The 22,329-nt window shown below is 51.6% G+C and overlaps 1 protein-coding gene across 6 annotated transcripts in view; it reads right to left on the minus strand.

The window, feature by feature from the left end:
• Positions 1 to 21,112, minus strand: part of LOC113928700 (core histone macro-H2A.1) — an 85,238-nt gene extending 64,126 nt beyond the window's left edge. For 4 of the 6 annotated variants that reach the window (XM_027604615.1, XM_027604613.1, XM_027604614.1 and 1 more), the window contains exons 1-2: positions 20,955 to 21,112; positions 10,741 to 10,945 (exon numbers count right to left, since the gene is read on the minus strand). In XM_027604615.1, coding sequence (XP_027460416.1) covers positions 10,741 to 10,912 — 172 coding nt within the window. In that variant the 5' untranslated portion in view covers positions 10,913 to 10,945; positions 20,955 to 21,112. Of the gene's footprint in view, positions 1 to 10,740; positions 10,946 to 15,436; positions 15,617 to 15,670; positions 15,809 to 20,954 lie in introns of those variants that run through there. The other 2 variants (XM_027604609.2, XM_027604610.1) reach the window with 2 other exon arrangements.
• Positions 21,113 to 22,329: the final 1,217 nt, after the last annotated feature.

The following is a 22,329-nucleotide window of genomic DNA, read 5'->3' on the forward strand; positions in this document are numbered from 1 at the left end:
GGTAACCATCGGGAACAAAAGTCAGTCAACCCCTATCTCACACTATGTATCAGCATTAATTTAAAATGGATCAAAGTAAAAATGTAAAAAACTTAAACCATAAAAATACTGAGCAAAAGCATAAGGGAATTCCTTTGTAATCTTGGAGAGAAGTAGACTTTCTGAACAATGATTCAAAATCTGGCAGAAATAGATAATAAAAGACTGCCATTATTAGGATTATTCAGATAAACTTGGTAATTATTCCACAATGTATATGGATATCAAATCATCAGGTTGTACACTTTTTTAATATATACAATTATATGTGTCATTTATTCCTTAATAAAACTGAAAAAAGCAAATTATTAAATAAATGTTATTATGCATAACATACTTAAAGAAAATTTTGAAAATGAAGAGAAAACAAGAAGTTATAAAGACCAACCAAGCAGATTTTTAAAAAACCCAACAGGACTTCTAGAAATAAAAGTTTCAAAGCTGAAATAAAAAACTCATTGACTGGGGGCACCTGAGTGGCTCAGTCAGTTGAGCGTCCGACTCTTGATTTTGGCTCAGGTCATGATCTCAAAGTCAGGAGATCCAGCAGCAAGTTGGGCTCCATGCTGGGTGTGGAGCCTGCTTAAGATTCTCTCTCTCTCTCTCTCTCTCCCTCTGCCCCTCCCTGCTGCAACTCAGGTGCATGCACAGCATTCTCTCTCTCAAAAAAAAAATCAGGGACTGAATTAAATAGCATATAAGATATAGCTGAAGAGAGAATTAGTAAATGGGGAGATAGTTCTAGAAGACAGAGCGGAAATAATTATTCACAAATAGTTCTGCAAGACAGAAATGAAAACTATAAATGAGATGAACAGATATGGAAAAAAAATGAGACACTAACAAATGTTTAATTTGTGTTTTATAAGGAGAAAGAGCCTAGAATAGAGACACTGAAGAATTAACAGCTAAAAACTTTATAGATGTGATAGAAGCATGTTCAGGGGCACCTGGGTGGCTCAGTCAGTTGAGTGTCTACCTTTGGCTCAGTCATGATTTCAGGGTCCTGGGATCAAGCCCTGCATTGGGCTCCCTGCTCAGCGGAGAGCCTGCTTCTCCCTCTCCTTTTGCCTCTCCCCTGCTGTGCTCTCTCAAATAAATAAATAAAATCTTAAAAAAATAAAAATAAAAGAAGCATGTTCAAAACCACAGCCTGAGAAAATTTATCACCAAAAGACCTCACGAAATGAAATTCTAAACGATGTACTTCAGTCACAAGTAAAATGATCCCAGATGGAAGGCCTGAGATGAAAGAGGCACACTTAGTTCGGGGCATACCTTTTTCCTTGCCTGAATCCAGAAACAAGTTTGGTCTTGCTGTGGGCTTTTCCACTGGCCCTAGCGAAAACAGAACCCTTGCTAGGGAACTTGCCTGTGCATCTGCAGACCCCAGTGGCAGAAATGAAAGTGGCATGGGACTCTTCGCGGGGAAATTGTGAAGCAACAGGGAGCCTCCCTGACCACTGGGCATTCCCAGGCAACGCAACGCATCTTCAACGGAACAGAGAGGACGGAGCATATGGACATCCACATGCAAAGAAGTGAATCTAGACACAGACCTCACATCCTTTGCAAAAATTAACTCAAAATGGATCACAGACCTAAATGTAAAACACTAAACTATAAAACACCTAGAAGATAACATAGGAGAAAATCTGCATGACCTCGGGTTTGGTGACGAGGTTTTAGATACAACACCAAAGGAGCAAAACATGATACGCTAGACTTCATTACAATCACAAACCTCAGCTCTGTGAAAGACACTGTTAAGAGAATAAGAAGACCAGTCACAGACTGGGAGAAAATGATTGCAAAAGAAAGCAATGAGGCCTTTCCCTTCTCTGAGCCCAGTGACACAGTCCACACCCCAGCCCCGAGAAAGCAGGGGAAGCGAGGCCACCGTTCCACAAAGTGGGCCCAGGTCACGCTGACACTCTCGTGGACCCCCTCATGGACTCTTCGGAAGGCCTGGGTGGTGGACAGATAAGAACTCAGTGTTTGTGCCCCACGGCAGGTGCACGCACCCCTGCTGTGCTACCCCCTCCACATCTGGGGTGGGGTCAGCGAAGCCCTGGGAATGCCACCCCTCCCCTCGGTGGTTTCCGGGCTCTCTCCTCCAGCCCTGAGGCCTGCGCCACCTGGGACTGCTCGCTGGCTGGCCATCCAACACGACGTGATGAGGGAAAGGTCAAAGGAGTGTTGTGATAAACTGCTTCTTCAAGCACTCCTCAGACGTCTCCCTGCCCCAGAATCATCTATTCCCCTGGCAGGCAGAGGGACGACTGCCCGTGAAGCATGGGGGGGAGCCCCTCCCCAATTACCCTGCGATTTGCTTTGCAAGATGATATGCGGTGATGATTTTCTGTGGCTATCAGTGAAGACCAACAATAGCCCATATTAATAAAAACAAACAACTGGGCTAAACTCTAACTCCCTTTCATGCACGTACACACAAAAGGCACTCAGTGCCAGCAGCTACCTCTGGGCGGTGGGACCATTAGTTTCTTACATTTTTAAACACAAATTGTTCATATAACCTGAAACAGGAATACGCATTTAAATACTGTCTGCATGCACTGGGTATCTAGCACATTAGTTCCAACTTCAGGGTTTCCAACTTTTTTCTAGTCGCAGCCCTCTGGCTCATTAAAATCCCTAGTCCTCCCTTTCGTGTGTGTGTGTGTGTGTGTGTGTGTGTGTGCACGCGTGCGTGTCAGAATGTGTGTATGGTTTGTTTAGGAATATGAAGCTGGTAAAGGGCTCTGCAGACCAGTGAGCACTGTGGGGTGCTGAGAGCCCCAGGGCAGCATGAGTGCCCAAGAAGGTGCTTGCAAGAGCTAGCTGGGTCCTGGCCTGAAGTGTTAGCCTAAGATAGGGGTGGTCAGGCAAATAAGCCAGAGATACAGGAGGAACTCAGGGGGCCTCCGACCATCAGGGAGCCAACCTGACTGTCCTTCTCTTCCTGCCCTATTTTTAGCTGTATGAGTACAGGACACACTCAGGTGTCCTGGATAGGAAAGTGGTAAAGAGGCCAGGGAAGTGACAGAGCCAAGTGCAGGTTCTGCCTACCCCAACCTGCCAAGCTTGTTGGGCCCTTGCCCAGGCCAGAAACACCGAATGCGATGGGTGTTTGCTGAAACAAGTATGTAACAGGGTGTGCTGCTGACGGGGAGGGCTCCCCTTCCCGCACTTAGAAGAGACACGGAGGGCCCGGAGTGCAGCCCAACCCCTAACACCAAAGGGATATGCAACATCTGACCCCGGCCCAGTTATGGATCAGAAATCAAGCAAGCTGAAACTCGGGGAGAGGATGATCATTTCGTCAGCCAAACCAGACAGCAAGGTATATTAAGAGTCATCCCTTTTCCTTGAGCTTTTATTGTAGGACACAGTCAGGCACAAGGGCCAGGCCCCATTTAGTCTGCAAAGTGGCCGTAAGGTCACCCAGGGGACCGTTTGTTCCCCAGGTCAGGAGCTGGTCCTGTGAACGTTACCACAGCAGCTTCCCATTACAGCATCTGGCGGGCGAAGGTGCCAGGTGCTGCTTTGAAGAGGGGGAGGCTCTGGTCCCTGACAAGACCAGGAGAGGGATGACCAGGTGTGAAACGTGAGCGCTGGGAGGGGCAGGGCCTGGGAAAATGTAAGCAGTCGGAGATGAAGAATACAAAAATCCGGGGCGCCTGGGTGGCTCACTCAGTTAGGAGACTGACTCTTGGTTTCAGCTCAGGTCGAGATCTCAGGGTATGAGATCGAGCCCCGAGTCAGGCTCTGGGCTTATCGCAGAGTCCACTTGGGACTCTCTCTCCCTCTCCCTCTGGCCCTCCCCCGCCCTCCCCCACCCTCCCGTTCTCTCTCCGTTTCTCTCCCTTCCCCACTCTCTGAAATAGATCATTTTTTAAAAAAAGAAAAGAATACAAAAATCCAGAGGTCTTCATCATTTTGTAGATTAGATCCAAAGAAGACAGGAAAAAAAAAAATTTCTAGCCACAGCCTTACCTTGTAAGAGGTAGAAATGCAATCCTCCAACACTGGGTTTTTAAATGGATCAAAATTTAGGTACCCCAAATCAGTGGCTATCTTGGGAGGGTCTATACTTATCACAAGGTATCAACATTCAGTCTTGAGAGCTTTCCATCCTCCCTAATGTTGAGAAACCCTCTGAGAGTGGATTAGATTTTTGCAAACAAGCGTTAAGTCCTAGGAGGTTAAGTTGGTAGAATAAGGTTTGTGATCAGGCTATGGGATAGGGTTTCTGTACCAAAAAAAAAAAAAAAAAAAAAAGATGTCACTGCACATCTTTTTGGATTTGACGAACAGGAGCCAGGCCTGCTCTCTCCGGGGGTTGGGTAAAATGGCTCCAAAGGTGCTTCTTTTCCAGGAAATAAGTTCCTTGGGCAGGGATTTTTGTCTGGCACCTGAGTGTCTTGCACAGGGCCTGGGGTCTGGTAGGCCATCCCCGAATTAATACCTGAGCAACTCAGCTTAGTAGAATACGTGCTAGGAGCTTCCCGAGACACCACTGCACCTAGCAAATGTTGAGGCACCTTCTGTGCATCAGGCCCCTCAGAGCCAAGCTTTGCATCTCAATGTCACAAAAACCAAAGCCTGCTCTTGGTGGGACCTTTTGGTTTTATTTCTTCACTTAGCCTGCCTCACAGTGCTGTTTGTTATGGGTGTAAGCCATACCAGGGTCCCCTACACTGCACTGTGCAGGGTGTTTTAAAGTGTTCCTTAAAGGACTTTCGTGATAAAAGTTTGGGAACCACTATCAATCACAGTTCCTTCCCGTGGGGATTCACAGTGACACCAACATGTTCAAGAGTCCTGCAGTAAACACAGCTACTTCTTGGTGGTTCCCACACTAAAACAAATTCCTTCCCTGACAAATTCATCTGAGGAACTCATGTATCCATCTCAAAGGAGGGGATGTGAATCTAGCCATCTCCCTATCTCAGCCACCGAGCTGTGTTTTTTGGTGGAATACCTCTTAAATTTCATCATACACTTAGGTTCTGCTAAACTCAGAACAGTGCTGACCCACAGTGCCTTGACCCATGACTTAAGACCAACAAATCAGGGATGCCTGGGTGGCTCGGTTGGTTAAACATCCGACTCTTGATTTCGGCTCAGGTCACGATCTCGGCTCAGGTCATGATCTCAGGGTCCTGAGATCGAGCCCCATGTCAGGCTCCATGCTCAGTATGGAGTCCACTTGCGATTCTTTCTTCCACCCTCTCCCTCCCCTTCTGCTCCTCACCCCCCCCCCCCCGCACCTTGTGCTCTCTCTCTCTCTCTCTCTAAAATAAATAAATAAGTGAAATCTTAAAAAAAAAAAGACCAACAAATCACAAGGGTGCTTGCTCTCTGCTCTTCCGCACAGTTTCCAGTTACCACCCCTCCTCCCAACTGTAGGACTCAAGCACGTTTAACTTCTCCCTTCGTCTGCCCTATTCCTTTATTGGTCTCTGGGCTGGTGTGTCCCCAACATGAATGGACATTTCACTGGGGCAAAAGCCATAGCACATGTTGCTCATCTCATGTCTCACACCTATACCTTCCAACAGTGCTATGCTGGGCGCAGGAGAGAGATTCCAACCTGACTCAAGTCAAGTTTCCTTTTCCCTTAAATGTTATCATTTAGATGTCATGGAAGAGACAAGTACCACAGTACCATGGGGGTGAAGATGATGGCTGGGCAGGGGCTGCCCTGACTGCCTCAGTTTCCATGCGGTAACACTTCCACCTACCATGTGTTGCAGGGTTGGTATGAATGCTGGTTAAGTGCTTTAGGTGCAGTCAGTCTTCCTGGTGTAGAATGGAGCAAGGCCCAGCTGGTCCTGGCCACTGAGAGGACGCGCGGACAGCGTCACATTCCCTAGGAAGAGCTCCAGAGAGAGGCCAGCTGGGAGGCAGAGCCAGGCACAGGCAGATGTGGGGAAGGAGCTGTCTGGTGGCCAGGCCCAAGCTTGTTCCAGATGTTGTCTTTTCGTCTTAAGTACAGCAGGTGATTGGGCTCTGGACCCAAGAGGAGAAACAGAGGCCAAATTCACATTTCAGAGCAAGATGCAAGGCTACAACCTCCTCCCCACATCTACTCTAGCCTGCAGCAGGCCGTAAGGAGGAGAACCCTTGTGGTCCCTCACCCCTGAAAACATGCTCTGCACGGTGGGGGTGGGGGGGGTGTCACTGGGCTCCGATGGCCTGTGGCCTGAAGGGCCCCTGTTGGCCACTCTTAATGCTGGTGCGGCCTCAGCTCTGGCATGCTCAGCTCCTGGCTAACTGAAACATCCTTCAAGAAGCTGTCCATGCATGTGCCAGGTATCAGGATAGAAGGGGCTGCCAACATCAGACAGAAGAGTTTGGTAACAGGACATCTTGGTGCTGAGGCTGGTACAGGCTTTAGGAGGAGGAGTTAAGTGCCACTTGAAACAAACCAGGGAGAGGAGGAGCTGAAGCTGCCAAGGCATTCTGCAGGTGCCAGCGAGGCTCGGTGGGCTGTGGGCCGCTGAAGGACGACATGCACGAGGGGGCAGTGACTGCCCCCGTCACCACCCCCAAGGAAAGTAACCTCAGCTGCCAGAAGAGGGGTACTAGGGACTTCCTCCTCTCTGTGCCTTAACCCCACTGCTAAGGGTTAGATTTGGGCCCTTACGCTGTGTGCGTGTGGGATGAGCGCTTCCCCTGCGTCCCCTCACCGCAGCGTCTATAACCCTACGGGACGGTCACTACTAGCCCCATTGTACAGGTAATCAAACCGCAGCCCAGAAATGTGAGCGACTGGCCCGAGGCCACAATTATGGAACTGTGGACACCTAGGTCCACATCTTCACCGTCTAGCTCTACTGCCTCTACGTGACAGCCACTGAATATTGTGGCATCCCACCTGGTCCCTAGGGCTGGCCACCGAAGAAATGTCACCTCCCTGCTCCACAGCCACCTAGTCCCAGAAGGACCCTGGTAGCTCAGCTGTCCCATTAGCAACCTCATCCAGACCCCTCATCTCTCCGCTGGGGCTTGCTGAAGGCGGAGGCCTGGCCCAGCCACGTCAAAGGGCATCAGGTGGCACACCTCCATCACCGGGCCTGCAACTCTGTGCACCACCTGTGAGAGTCTGAACACAATCCCTCTACGGGGCCCTTCGGGTGACAGCAAGACAAGCAGGGGGGCTTTGGTTAACAAGCCTCCTCCGCCTAACACAAAGCTACAGCACCGCCTGCTTCCTGCCTGTACCTGTCCTGGACAGAAAGCTCCCTGGGGAGAGGAAAGGTCTTGCTTGGGCTTCTATCCCAGGACCAGATACATGTTCAGTGAGGACCTGCTGAATGGCTGGGACTTGGCTCACACACCTCACGCTATAGCACCATGTCTGCGCCACATCCTTGCGAGGCCCTGAGCTGCTCGAGGGCTGGTGCCTGGGCTTCTCCCTCGTTGCCCATCTTCCCCAAGCTCTGGGGTAAGGCTGGCACCCAGCCGGCTCCTGGAGCATAGGTGCGTGCCTGGCACAGCCCCACTGACAGCTCTCACAGGGCTGACGGGCCCCAACTCCTTCGCCAGGTCACGGCCGAGAGCTCCTCCTCACAGAAGCCTTCCTGAGCCAGTTCCTCTCCAGAAGCCCCGGCGTCCAGGCCGCTGCTTTGGCCAGCTCATGCTCTCCACGGCATCTGTCATGGGCAGTAACCATCTGGGTTGGTTGGCTCTTTCTCCCAGCCCAGAGCATGAGCGGCACAGAACAGAGACCATTTCTGCTGCAATCACGCTTATGTTCTCGTACAGAGCCTAGCATGGTGCCTGGTACACAGCAGGTGCTCAACAGTTTGTGGAACGAATGAGAAAGTGTCTTCAGGGAAGCAAAATCAAAGAGCAGAGCAGAAAGAGGGACTGTCCACCTTTCCTTCTCACTCGTGGAACAAAACCAAAGTTCTGAGTGGGCAAACACTCAGAACTTCCAAATGGTCACATGCTGTCACATCCCAGCCCAAGGTGCTTAGGGCTGGTCAGTCAGTGTGGGCTCACAGCGCTGTTCTGAGGGGTGGAACAGAGCAGTGTTTTCACCGGACATGGCCCCCGAGCCCAGCTACTACCCGATCTGGCAACAGGGCACAAGTGACCACAGCAGTGACTGAGCACAGCACTCATGTCTCAGGATGTTCCTGAAGTGTCCGTCATGTGGGCTGGGCACCACGGTGGGGGCAGGCATAGGGCAATGGTCAAGCCAATGACAGCACTGCATGCATGCAGACAAAATGGCTCGGATTCCAGCTCTGCTGGTAGAACTTGGTAAAACGTAAAAATATATATTATTCTTAACATACAGGGGTTAACATGGCTGACAGCTGAGCAAAAATTTGCCTTGAGCTACTGTCCAGCACTAGTGATGGGCTGCCCTGACCATTCCCACACCCCTCCGTGACCATTACCGTACACCCATGAGAGCTGGGGAGAGGCACAATGGGTGCGGGTGCAAACAGAATCAAAGTCCATGAGAATGGGCCCGCTGACCTCAAACTCATGAGCACTGTGCTCAGTTCCAGAGCCAGCCAGGCACAGACGAGGAAAACGTCCAGATTTTCTGTGTGGCACACACAGTAATTGCCTCAGATATGTTGGAGCGATGGTATCCCCTCACCCCCACGCCACACCCTGCAAACTAAAAAACAGAAACTTGATGGAAGAAATGAAACTGATGTGGTACTTGACCTAATGGTAGTGGACATCCCAGTGACAAGGACATCACGGCATTCGGGAACCAGGAATTACGGCACATCAGCTTCCCCATCATGCTCAAACAAAGCCCTTTGGGTGTCACAGCAGCCTGGAGTTGGTGGAGCACGGGCTATGTCAACATTTGAGTTGAAAGGAAATTGGGGCCCAGAGAGGTTAAGTGAATCACTCTAGGTCACACAGCACGTAAACTGGCAAGCCAGAACGAAGCAATGTCCTCCGCTTCCTATCTAGTAACTTCTCCCCTGACTGCCAATGTTCTACATGGCTTTCCTGGGTGTGTCATAAGCTCTGGGCCTCTGGTTCCTCATCTGTAGAAGGAGAAGAATCATGCCTCGCTCATGCTACACCTCTAAGAGTCTCTGAGAAGCAGGGGGTTAAATGTCCCAGAAGTGCAAATGCCTCCCAACTACAAGCCACCAATGACTTCTCGTGCCTAGGTGCTTTCAAAAGAATACAACAACTTCATGTCCCTCATGATGGTGTTCTTTATGGAGGAACCCTTGATCTTGCCTCACTGAGAGACAGGAGAGCAAGAAGTGATCCAGCTGTCCTGCTGCCTATTACCACTTCGGAAGAGGCACCTTATCTTGCTGAGTCTCCCTGTCTGGCTGCAAGAATGGAGGGGGCCCTTCCTGCCACATACCCTGAGGTGCACAGAGCACTAAGACGTAAAAGCGTTACAACGGCCCAGCAGGATCTGGGTCCCTTCTCTACTCCCTACTTGGCCATATGCCACCCCAGGCAAGTTCTCCTATGCTTTTAGGCTGGTTTTCTCATCACTACAAATGGGGGTGACATCCCTGCCCACGTGGGTTCCCACAGTGGCCATGGAGCCACCAGTGAGACCAGTAAGGTTATTTTCGGGAAAAGGACCACCTCCCCCTTCCCGAAGAGAGAGCTGATTTCGAGATTGGGGCTAGGGAAATTCAGGGTGAGACTAGAACACCTCATTGTGGGGGAAAGCAAGAAAATGTGTAAGAATGGAAGAGGCCATCGCAAAGGACAGCAGAACCGGCTTGAATGTCAAACGTGAGATAATGTGAGCAGCGTACTGAATAATGATGTCATAGTGTATAACTCATTAAATTAAGCCCATGAAGTAACATTTCGAATACAAAAAACAGAAAGAGGAAAAGGGCAGATGAAAAGTAAGTTCTTTACAGAAGAGTGCCAACTAATACACGCAGAAGAGATGACAGAAGTAGAAAAATCACTCTTTTGTAACCACTGTAGTAGTAACAGATTCGGGAAGGATCATCCAGGAATGCCAAAGCCACTGGGTGAAGGCTGTGCAGAAATCCAGCAGATACCACCTCAACCATATGACCCGAGTGAATCACCAATGGCAGGACAAACCCACATCACATGCCTCCTGGCATGATACTAGACAAGGATGCAACGGCACTTAGGCAATCCCCCTGCCAAAACGTTTAACCCAAATCCAAGCATAGGACCAACCCAGACTGCAGGACATTCCACAACACAACTGGATGCACTCTTCAAAAATGTCCACGTCATGGAAAAGTTTAAAAAAAAAAAAAAAAAAAACAACCAACCAGAGGAATTGTTTCAACTTAAATAAGACTAAAGAAACCTGACAACTAAAGGAAATGCAGGATCCTGAAATGGATCCTGGATCAGGAAAGAAAACCAAAAAAACTATAAATGCCAATATTGGGAGATTAAAGAAATTTCTAAATGGACTATATAACAGCCAAAAATCAATGTATCAACGTGCACACCTATGCATATGCACATACACACCCAGGTTGGGGGAAGAAAAGCCAATGGGGCAGAATGTCAACAACCGGGGCACCTGGGTGAAAATGTTCATCGTACTACTCCTGTCACTTCTCTGCAGGTTTTGAAAAGTTTCAAAATAAAAGAAACCACGCAGATCGGATCAGTCCCTGGAAAGTGTCCGAACCACCACGATGTGAGTCCAGTGGTGTCCTCGGGGGACGTGGACCTACTCACCTGTCAGGTACTCCAGGACGGCGGCCATGTACACGGGTGCCCCCACTCCAATCCTGTACTTGGGGTGGCCTTTCTTGATGTAGCGCAGCATCCGCCCCACGGGGAAGATGACTCCCGCCTTGGCGGACCGGGAGGTTTTGGTGGACTTCTTCTTCCCACCCCGGCTTGACATGGCGGTGGCCCTGGAGGTGAATCAGTAAGCACACTGTGGAGGCAAGAGGCACAGATGTCAGGATCCTGGGGACGGGGTCCCACCCCCTTCCCTGCACTCTCTGGCCCCTAGAAGAAATGCCACTGCCTGCAGCCACTGAGTCCTCCGAGCCCAGCTGATGCACTCCGCTGGAGCACTTCGGCCCCTAAAAAGAGAACGGCGATGCTCTTCACATTTTATACCATAACATCAATTTTAGTGGCCACCTGCACTTAAAACGTTACTCTGACAATGAGTGCTCTTAAGTGCCTTGCCTTTATGGCACATGATGTAAAAAAAAAATGAGATTTCTTGACTACATCCTATACACTTGTTTAACAGTTGCATTTTCATACCCTTGAGAGCAGGGTGGATAAATGTGCTGAAGCCTTCATGAAAGAAAACTATGTACCCTGCCCCCAGAATGATGTAAAGCCTGATACCTAGGCCCTCTGATGAAAGCAGCATCTCTACCTCATGATCCTTTCTCTGTTGGGGGCGGGGGGGCAAGAACAGCTCACAGGAGTTCAGCAGATAGCTGGGCTGCAATCACAGGCCCTCAGAACACTTCCAGTCCACTAGCTAGGCCTGTCCTTAGAGAAGACGGAGAAGTACTTGTCTTTCCCTGCTCTTCCTCCCCATCCCCATCCAAAACACCACTCAAGTCCAGAGGATGCTCCGTCTCCATCAACTCTTGGAAGGCCTCTCCTGTCCACCCCGATTGTGACTGAATCCAGGTCATCATTAACCAAATGATCACAAACATCTCCTGAAGAGGTCTCCCCACCGTGGGCCCTACTCTCCAATCCACCTGGCCTCTGAGGGTGGTACATACAAGTCTGAATACTCAATGCCCCTGGTCTGAAAGCTTTCCCTGGCTGCCACAGTTCCCAAGAAAAATCAACACCCGTGGCCTGTCATGCAATGCCTCAGAAATCTAGGCTTGGCACATCCATCCAGCTTCACCCCATACCTCCGGTGGTCCAAACTTGGACACAGCGGGAGTCACACACAGCTCCTGCAAATGGCCTCCCCTGCAGGGGCTGGGCCCTTCGGCCAGGACCACCACGATCCCTCACACTTGCGTTCTGCCCTCTGCCAACCCTTCCCTGAGTGCTCAGATACAGCCACTCCATCCTCTGGGCCCCTTTGCACTTCATGCCACAATGATGTGCACATGCCCCCGTCTCTCCCGTCAGAGTGCAGGCTCTCAGAGGGCTGCCCCTGGCTGTACTCCTGGCAGAGCACCACTAAGGTCTACATGTGTGCTAAGAGCATTCAAGTTCTCAAACGTTTGCTGAGAACATTCAAGTCATTCATGCATTCACTTCAGGAGGTAGGCTGGGGAACAGGGACAGCAGGGCACAAGGCAAATGGGATCCCTGTTCTCCCAGAGCTGGTGGGGAAGAGAGAGAAGAAATAACCCTACAGTCATTTAAATGATCATCATGAAAAGCAGTGAGGGCGCTAGGAGACGGGTTGTGAAGAGGCTGAGGCCTATCCTTGGGCACCATGCAAGCATTTCCTGGCGGACATCTATGCTCAACCACTGAACCAAATGGGCAAGACTCCCATTTACTGGTAAACTGAGGTCAGGCTGTGTGGTGTGTGGGCCACTCCAGCTCCAACAGGCCATGCCTCTATGCCAGCAGGGGCCACAGAGTTAGGAGTCCTTGTTACTCTCACGCCCAACCCTATATTTGGAACACACCGCAGTCCGTACCTAACATCAGTGCGACCCCTAAGATCATCTCAGTTGTCTGCCTGACACAGATGGCCAAAACAGCAGACAGCAGAACTCTTGGGCCCTCTAGCAGAATTAAGGTGGCCCTGGATAGATGCTGGGGGGTGGGGGTGGGGTAGCTACAGACAATTATGATGAGAACCTTCTATTTCTCATCAAGGGGCACCAAGTCTTAATTGATCACTGAATGCTAAAGAGAGTCCCAGAAGGGCCTGAGTTTCTCTGGAACAATTAAATGGCTCCATTTCTTGCTGTGAGGAGCTCCATTCTGAAAGGTTCCCTACAAACAGGTGTCCGTGCTGACTCTGAGCAGGAAATGGTACCTGCACACATGTGTGCATGTGTGTGTCTGCAGGGAAAGCGGTCAGTGGGCTTCCCAGCAGTCTTTTGCTTGGCTACAAATATGTTTCACAGACCAACCCCACGCCTCTGGACTAGGAGTTTGCAGATCTGAACACTTCCCCTCCTTTAGCAGGAGAGGCCTATGGTCGTGATGATTAGTCAGCTCAGCCCCATTCTTACTGGAGTACAGGCGTCAGCTCCCATCCCAGGCAGAGCTGTCTGGGTATGTCTGGGGCTGCCTCTGTGGGATTCGGGCAATGTCCTGCCCCAGAGACGAGCCATCAGCATGCATGGACCTGATGGGCCCTAGAAATGCTCATTCCTTAAAACTGATGCTCCTGGTGCTTCCCTTCCACTCTAGCTGTTATGTGGACAGGCCACGGACTCCCAGGTGCACACCTGGCTGTGCAGCCCCAGAGATCTGATCTGCCTGTGGCAAGGAACTTAAAAGTCCCATGGGCACCTGGAACTCCCTCCTCTGGGTTTCTCAGCCCCAGCAGTGACAACCTCATGCGCCAAGCCACCAAGCAGCAGTCAACCTGGGCCCTACTTCTCTGCCCCCCTTCACAGTGCCCTGCCATTAGCCAAGCTCTGTTGAACCCACGTCATACCTTCTCGGGCCTCTTCCCTTCTCTTCGGCCTCCCTGGCTTGGTTCAGCTCTCTCTCCTTCTTACCTACCGTGCTCAGGTCCACTGAGGCCAGAGGATGTGTGCCCCCTTGTGGGTTCCCCATCACCCTGAGCCGGCCACAAACAGCATCCTTCAGCTGCTTCCACAGCACTGCTTCCTGCCACGCCTGCCCGGGGCCCAGGCTCCAGGCCGCCCCTGACTTCCTGCCCTGCGGTGCAGGGTCCACAATGTCTCTCCTGCCTCTGACACCCTTTGTCCTTTTGCCAGCCCGCTGAGCTGATCTCTTTCGATCCCTGTCCTCGGGCCCAACCACGGACTGGCGTCACTCGCTGCTCCATGTTCTCAAAGCCCGCATTCTGGCATGTCTCTGTGCATCTGTCTCCCCAGCCTGACTGCATTGCAAGCTACTTGAGGCCAGGCTGTGGTCAGCTCATCCCTAACTCCCTGGGTCCCAGGCAGGACCTTCAATGTCATGGATCCTCAGGTGCCATTCTGCTGAGAGAACACCTTCACACCTAATTTTCAGTCAGGCTCCTGGTAACACGGCCCCACGTCTTCATATCCCCCCCACCCCAGGGCTGGTCCTGCAACTCCTGTTCCTCACCCCTCCCATGTTCTTCCCGCACTTCTAACTATAGGTCCCCAAGCTGCAGTCACAGCTTGGAAAGACTTCTGACAGAGCCATGCAGCCTCCTGACATCCAGTGATGTGTGCTGACTTTAAAAATATCCAGGCAAACCCCCGAGTGTGCCAGATAAATCCCACTCTTCAGGGGTCTATGGAGACAAGGGCGGCCACGCCCAGGCACCCACGTCAGGGGAGAGTGGCTGTGGTGGACGTGACTGTTGAGTGCTGACTCAAATTCCAAAGTCAGCCCGGCCTCACTGAGGTTGTGGCTCTGCCACTTACGCCTATGTGTCCTTGGGCATGTGACATAATGTTAACCCTTGGAGCTTATTTTATCATCAAGCGGCGACGAAGACAGAATGGACCCCAGACAGTTGGTGGAAGAACTGAATGAAAACATGCATATATAGGGCCTGACAAGCATTCACTCAGTGGAGTGCTCAGGAAAGTCAATAAAAATAACAACAATGTGTATAATTTGAAAAGAGGCCGCCTCCTTGAAAACTGATGTTGGTTATTTTTATTGGCAAGGACAGCACTAGCAGCTATAACAAACAAGCCCCTACAGCTTATTTCTCCCTTGTGAAAGTCCAAAGTGGGTCTCCATGATTGGCAGGTGCTGCTCCACATGATTCATGGACCTGGACCCCTACCATCCTTCAATGCACAATTCCCAGGGTTACCGCAGAAGGGAAAAGGCCATGGAGGTCTTCAAGGGCCAGCCCTAGAAGGGGGGCGCACACCAGTACTGACCATGACCATGATTCATTGACTAGAACTTGGGCATATGGCCACAACTAATTGCAAGAGAGGTTGAGAAATGTCCTTTAGCTATTTGGTCAGAGGGAAAAACAGCCAGTCTCCCAGTCTCTGTCACATAACAAACCAAGTTGAAAGCTGACCATGAAGCCAGGGTGTGAGCAACCAGCCAAAGCCTATTGGGTCCTGTGTGACCCATGTCCTGTATCCAGCCTCTTCTGAGAGATGGACGGTCCTCTATCACAGAAAAAGTGGCTTCTAACACACTCGGCTTCAACACACTGACGTTGCTCAGAAGAGAAACAGCTATACTATCTTGTCAAACGGACAAAACTGTGTCCTTCCCTCCTTCCTGGACTAATACTCCAGGAGGGCACCCCATTCAAGAAACCAGAAGTCCTCACCCCTAGAGAGGGCCCCACATGCTTCGAAGACAGCAACACGGCTTTAGGCAACCTTGGCATCCATTCATCAGGGCACATTAGCTTAGCTGGTTTTTTTGACTGTTACCAGGCCAGGAAATGAAGATTCTGTGGTTGATCCTGAAGGGATCTCTGCGGTCTTTACCTCTGCAACTCCTCCAACTATAAATCAATCACAATAGACATGAACCTTGCTTGCAGAAACCCAAAGCTTACCCAGAGTCACACACTGTTGGAGAAGGGCTGTATGGAGAAGTGAGCCAGGCTTGAGTGAGAGGCAAGTCTCTGACCACAGGCCTCCCAACAACTGAGACGGGACCAGGGCATGTGGCCTGTCCTCAGTGCACAGGACTAGTAAGAAGACTGTGAGGATCCTGTGAAAAAGATGGACATGAGAGTGACAAGCCCTCTACTATCAGGAAGGGCAAAAGAGGTCAGAGGGGCACAGGGCTATCCTACCTACTACCACACTGTTCCGCTCCTCCCCAACAGGGCACCCGAACAGGCTCCTCGCTGCGTTACAAACCGCCTTCATTCCTACCTTCACTCTTCAGCACATGCCACGATCTCAGTCTAGAACACCCTCTCCAGGCCTCTGGGGCGATCCTACCTAGCGGTATGGTGATGCAGCCCTATCACGTGGCTCCCTCCTCTGTGTTCCTGCTGCAGCTGTGCCTTGTGCCCCCCAGTCACAGTCTAGTTCGGGGCAGCCCTATGCCCAGACTCCAGCCTTGCATGCAAGGTCCCACAGCCCCTCTCTCCCTATTTCCAGCAACAAAGTATCCACCAGGCCAAACTGCTCCTGTTTCCTCAGTGGACATTCCTGCTGTGGCCCCTGAGCTCAACTACAAATCCCCTATAATGTTCCTTAGCCTGCCACCATTCTTTAATATGTTCAAATACTTTTCTCAATCTCATATAAAGGGTTCTGTAGGGGCCCCTGGGTGGCTCAGTCAGTTATGCGTCTGCCTTTGGCTCAGGTATTAATCTCAGGATCCTGGGATGGAGCCCCAAGAGTCAGCCTCTCTGCTCAGCGGGGACCCTGCTTCTCCCTCTCCCGCTGCCTCTCTACTCCACTCGTGCTCACTCTCTCTCTTTCAAATAAATAAATAAATAAAATCTCCATAAATAAATAAAGTGCTCCGCAGATGCAGTTTCCAGGCCTTTCTTCTAACCTGACTGCTACTCTAGATCCAATGTATATGAATAGTCTGAAACCGACCTCCTCAACCTTAGCAGTTGCTATACTCTATCATCACTGCCAATTTCCTCGTCTGTAGTGATGGGATGCATCAGTCGGCTCTGCTCACCAGTGTACCTCCAGGACCCCACCCCCCCTGCCTGTTACCTGGTAGGCTCTCAAATGCTGGCTGGATGGTGACTGTTTAGTGGGCATTTACAGTGGATGGGGTTCTCTTGACAAAAGATGAGGGCAGCATTGCCAAAGGCCACAGGCCACAGGACTCAGAGATGTGCCAAGTGGGACACCAGTCAGGGACCTTCAGTGAGACCATTTGTGGACACATACCCAGCCAATCCCTGTGGGAACTCAGACCCTCGAAATTCAGCAAGCTTGTGGGGCCACCTTACGCATTCCCAGGAAGGGAATACCACAATTGCCCCGACAGCTAAGGTGGGAGCCACGAAGAGGCCTTCCCACTCCCTGATAATTCTATGGCTCCAGCCGCCTCTTTTGCCACGAGACTAGCTCAGTAAAAGACGAAAGAGACCAGAGGGAAACACTTACCTTCCTCACATCTGCAAGTGACTGACCTCTGCTAAGGCCACAGCATACAAAACTCTTATAATCAGGGCACTTACAAAACCACTGGAACCGGCAACTGTGAAGTCTTTTATTATCTAAGCAGTGAATTCGCGCATATCGATCCCGAATGAAATATTGACCAGAACTGCTGGGGAGCTGCTAGTCAGACGGGCCCTATCTCCAGCACCCGAGGATGAGGGGAAACTGAGCAATCTGTGGTTTAAGTCACTGTTGCCGGGGGAGGACCGCACCATCCACTCCCTGCAGCTGGATAAATGCCCACATGTCCACATGCATTTGCCACCTTCCCATCAACTCCAATCATGACAGCAAACCTGAGGCACTTAATTCTGAAGCATAGGACACTAATCCTGTTTACAGCATTCTCTTCCATTTACTCCTATCATACCAGATGATTAACAGTATCACTGCTGTCAAGTCCCCAGAGGCATGAGGATCTAATACACAACTATCACTCACAGAGCTGAGGTTCAGAAACAGCCCTCTGATTGGCTGAGAAGAGAGACTTGTTCTGGTACTCTAGCCAATCAGGAAAAACATCTCTCTCCATTCATAAAACACTACATCATCAAGCGAGCAGATGATTAAAGAACTTACAGTCTACCCTCAATGAACCAAGGAATTATAAACAAGGAGAGAAGGACAAATTGAGATAATAAATAAATCCTAAGCTGCAAATTTTGTTCCAGCATACGTATCTTCCTCGTGTATTAGGTTTTTAGTGGTGGGGAAAAAACAGAAGCTAACACAGGTGTTATTCAGGAAAGAGTTTACAGGAGGCTAGTCTGGGATTACAATTTCACCTCTGTAAAAGCCCCAAGCTCGGGAGCTGCACTGAAGGAATCAGCACTACATTTCAATGGCAAGGCACTATCTTCCTACTTCAAGAGGAAGCTTTCCTTCACACCTCCTCTCTCTTTTAAAGGTTGTGCCAAACTCTAAGATAGCCATTTCAATGGAAGGCTGTCAAAGGACAAGTTTAAATGTGAGCTTCAACAGAGGAGGATCCTGGTTGGTTGGGCTTGGCATCTAGAAGCCATTCAGTATTTGTTGAATAGATGAAGTATTCCCAGTAAGGATAAAGACCATCTGGCCATGTCTCTCTCCTGCTCAGAGCCTTCAGTGGCTTCGTCTAGGTTTACCTGACTCCCTCCAGGATTCAGCCATCCTGAGCCTCTGGTAGTTCCCCCATCTGACCTCTATTCTCACTGTTCTAAGACTCCATACGTGGGGCTCCCCAGACCTCAAACACTTGTCCGCTTCTGCCCTCCTTTGCCCAGCCAACTCGTACTTGGCCTTTCTGTACCCAGGACGGGCTTGCTTCTGCTTACGTCACTGTTCTGGGGGCTACCATGGGAGCTACTGTGGCCTTCTGCACCAACCTTGCAACAGCCACTTGCCTGTCTTCTCTTTGCATCACTTTCCCAAGGATGAGGACTGGGCATTTCTTGATCATGCTCCTGTTCCCAGTGCCTGACTCATGAGTTGATTCTCAGGAATTATTTATTGAAAGACTGTAGGACACCAATCTGGCAGGCTTGATCCAAGCAAACAAGCTATACAACTCTTTGGAACCCACTTGGGCTCACTCGTAAGAGCTAGGGTGGGCCCCAATGTACTTCTAAAATGGTAGAATGTGGGGAGAACCCACAGGAAAGGTGTGGGCCCCTCTCAGCCCTGCTCCTTCCCAGCATATGTGCCAGGAACCGAGCTGTGAAAAACCTACCACAAATCCAAAGGCACAATCCAACAAAGAGTAGAAGCTGCTGTAATTCTGATCAATAGCATATATAGGTTCTTATTGTGTTTTGCCAGCTTGGGGTTTGCACTTTGGTTTATTTCAATAAATCACCTTTAAACGACCAGAGGCAGCATTAGCTCTGAAGGTATTAGAGGCAGGTCCCAGAATACATGTACTCGAAGCCCCTCTATGGGAAAGGGATAAGGGGTCTTGGAGTTCTGCTGTCACCAGGGCCAGAAGAAATGGCAGGCGGAGATGTACCACTCCCTGCGCCTGGCCACTTTGGTACAGACCACGCCAGTGACTTACGGCTGTGTGTTATAGTGTCACAAGTGATATTCCAGACCACTCCTCATTCTAAAGGCCCTACCTCAAATAATTTTCACTTAAACGCTTCCTTCCTTCCTAAAGCCTTCATCTAGCGATCAGCATTAACAATGGTGACAGGCTATAAAACAAAATAACAGAATGAAGAGATTTCCCGCTCTCCTCCTAAAACTAGAGGGGGGAAGAATTTAAAGACTCGAGGGTTTTTTGGTTTTGGGGGGGGTTTTACGAAAAAAATTAGGTTTTAAAGCAAATTTATCCCCACTGGAGACTGGGATGACACTGCCCAACTTTATTCAGTTGTGTACAAGGGGTATAAATTCCAGTTGCAGGCATGAGGTGGCCATTTCAGAGCCAGTAACTCCTCTGAAGGTAGACTGGTACACTAAAGGAGGCCTGCAGTAGGTGGATTCCACCTAACTTACAACTAGAGTCTCCCACTCAAACCTAAAGCTGTTTGAAATTCCCCTAGTCCACAGAGCAGGAAGCCTGAGACAAAGTACTTTGCCCCCTCTTTAACGGTAAAACCTCAAACCACAAAGGTGGAAGAAAAAGAGAAGCCAACAAGAATGCCCCTCTAATTGTCTATTTTTATATGCTGTTTATTGGATCGTTAAAATCTTACAAGGATTTCATGGTAATTGTAATTGCTGAATTCAAAGTTTGTCTTAGCTGTCCGTACAGACGTTTCTCGCTTTCAGACTCAGCAATATTCTCCCTAACATTTGGTCTAAAAGAACCTTCCAATCTACTGACCAGATCCCTGAGTGATCCGCGGCCCCTGCAAGAGTGGAGGCGGGGCGCGCCACCCCGCACACCTGTTGTCAGGTGACACCGCCAGCAGCAACCAGCGCACTCACCACCCCACTCCACCCCACCCCCAGCGAGTCCTTCCCTCCCGGCCTTCTCCACCCTGGGAGCCTACAGCCTTCCCGAGTTACCTTTAAAAAAAAAAAACTCCCAGCCACAAAGCAAACAAAAGGCCGATCAGAAGATGAACGAGGGCAACGGGGGGTTCCCGCGTCCCCTCTCCAGCCAGTCCCTGGACAACCCCCGCCCCAGCCCTGCCTGGCTCCAATCCCACGAGTATCCCCCAGCGGCCAAGCCTCCCCTCTCCGCAGAGACCGAGCCAGACGCCTACACCACCGCCACCTGGCTCTCGGGCCCGACTTATTGTGCGGGGGCCGGCAACTCGCCGGCGGGCGGGGGCCTCACCAAGTACAACTCCGCGCGCCGCAGCTCCGGGTCGCCCAGGCCCAGGCTGGCCGGCCAGCGCCGCGGGGCCTCCCCGGGGCCTCCGGCTCAGCCCGCCCGCCCGCCCCGGGAAGGGTCGCCGGGGGAGGGGCCAGCACTGTCGCCTTCCCACAAAAGCGCCCAGGCGCGGGCCGGAGGACGCGATTTGGAGAGAAGTTGGCTTCCGGGTTTGCTGTTCGAACAAAACCAAAGAGAATCCCGCGCGGCCGGGCAGGGCCTGGGAGGGCGCCGTGCGCGCGCGAGGCCCCGCGTGGGCCACGCGGAGCGCGGCGACCCAAGCCCGGCCGAGCGCCGCCCGTGCGCGCCAGGCCCGGAGGCTCCCGGGCCCCCGCGGTCGGAAGAGCGCGGCGACCGGACCGGGCGCGCGGCGAGGGGGCCCGCGCGGCACTTACGGGGCGGCTTGGCGGCGGCGGCGGCGGTGGCAGCAGCTAGGTGTCCGGCCCGTGCCCTCTCGGCCGCTCGCGCCTTTTCTCTCCGCGCTTGTCGCTGGCCCGCCCGCCCGCCTCCTCGCTTCCCGCCCGCGCGCCGCGCGCTCGCCCCCTCCGCCCGGCTCCGCTGCCGAGTGAACTGGAACCAGTTGCCGCGGCCCCGGGATTCCCACAATGCACAGCGCGCCGCTCGTCACATCCCATGCCGTCCCCGCGCGTCCGGCCACCCCTCCCGCGCCACCCGGGCGCCCGGGCGTTGACCCCAGCCCCGCGGCTGCGCGCGCCGCGGCCTCCGAGCTCCGCCGCCCGGACGTCGGTCGGTCTGTCCGCCGGCCGCCCCGAAGCCCTGCCCGCGGGCACCCCGCCTCGAGGCTGGACGTCAGACGCAGGGTCGGGCCCGAGCCCGGGCGCGCCCTGAGCCCAGCGCTCGGAAGGGGTCTGTCCCCCGCAGAGGTGCTTCTCCGGCGCGCCGCCCAGCCCCTGTGTCTCTAGCGACACTTACTGAGCACCTACTGTGTGCCTGAGCACGGGACTGTAGCTGACTCAACCCTAGAAGCCTTCCCGTTAATCCGGGGAGGGGGAGGCGTAATTGCTGTTACCAGCGAGCAATGCAAACCTCCGCGCACCTCAGAACTTGCCGCTGTCTTTTGGTGCAAGCCCCCTCAAGCCCTTTTCTGCGCCATGACCAACTACTGCACACCATGTTCCCCTGGGCTTCTTTACAGTGACCCCCGGAAGTCTGGAACTGCTTTGCCCTTGGAAACGGTTAGCTACTTTGATTCAGCCAACGTTCACTACTGGACCCAACTTGGGATTTACTGACATCAAAAGTGATTATCACACACACACACATTTTTTTTTTTAACCGCAGACAAGCAGAAAGAGAAGGAACCCCCTACAAAGCCCATCTATATATTCCTAAATTGGTTTCTTGCCCGAAGGCGTTAATGCCCCATCCAGGGTACCTAAATAGGGGCCTTCTTTCTACTTCCTTCCCTTTCCTGGCCAAATTGCGATGGGGAAGCTACCTCAGCACCCAGCTGTGGATCAAATTTAAATAATAATACACGCGGGACCGGAAGAATTGTGAAGTTTAGTGTACCTTGCTGCAGGTGATGGGAAGAGATTAGGGAATTAATCCAAAATCGCTCCCAGATCTCAGTCTGTCCCTACAGCAGCAGTGGTAACCTCCTCCCCTCGCCATGCTGCTTTCACCCTTTAAATAATTTGCAAAGTGGCTCAGCACTTTTAAGCCTCCAACGCTTGATCTGGGCTCAGGTCATGAAGTCAGGGTCGTGAGATGGAGCCCTGCCTTGTGGGCTCTGCATTGGGCGTGGAG

Source organism: Zalophus californianus, chromosome 5 (assembly GCF_009762305.2).
Source record: "Zalophus californianus isolate mZalCal1 chromosome 5, mZalCal1.pri.v2, whole genome shotgun sequence".
NCBI lineage: Eukaryota > Metazoa > Chordata > Mammalia > Carnivora > Otariidae > Zalophus > Zalophus californianus.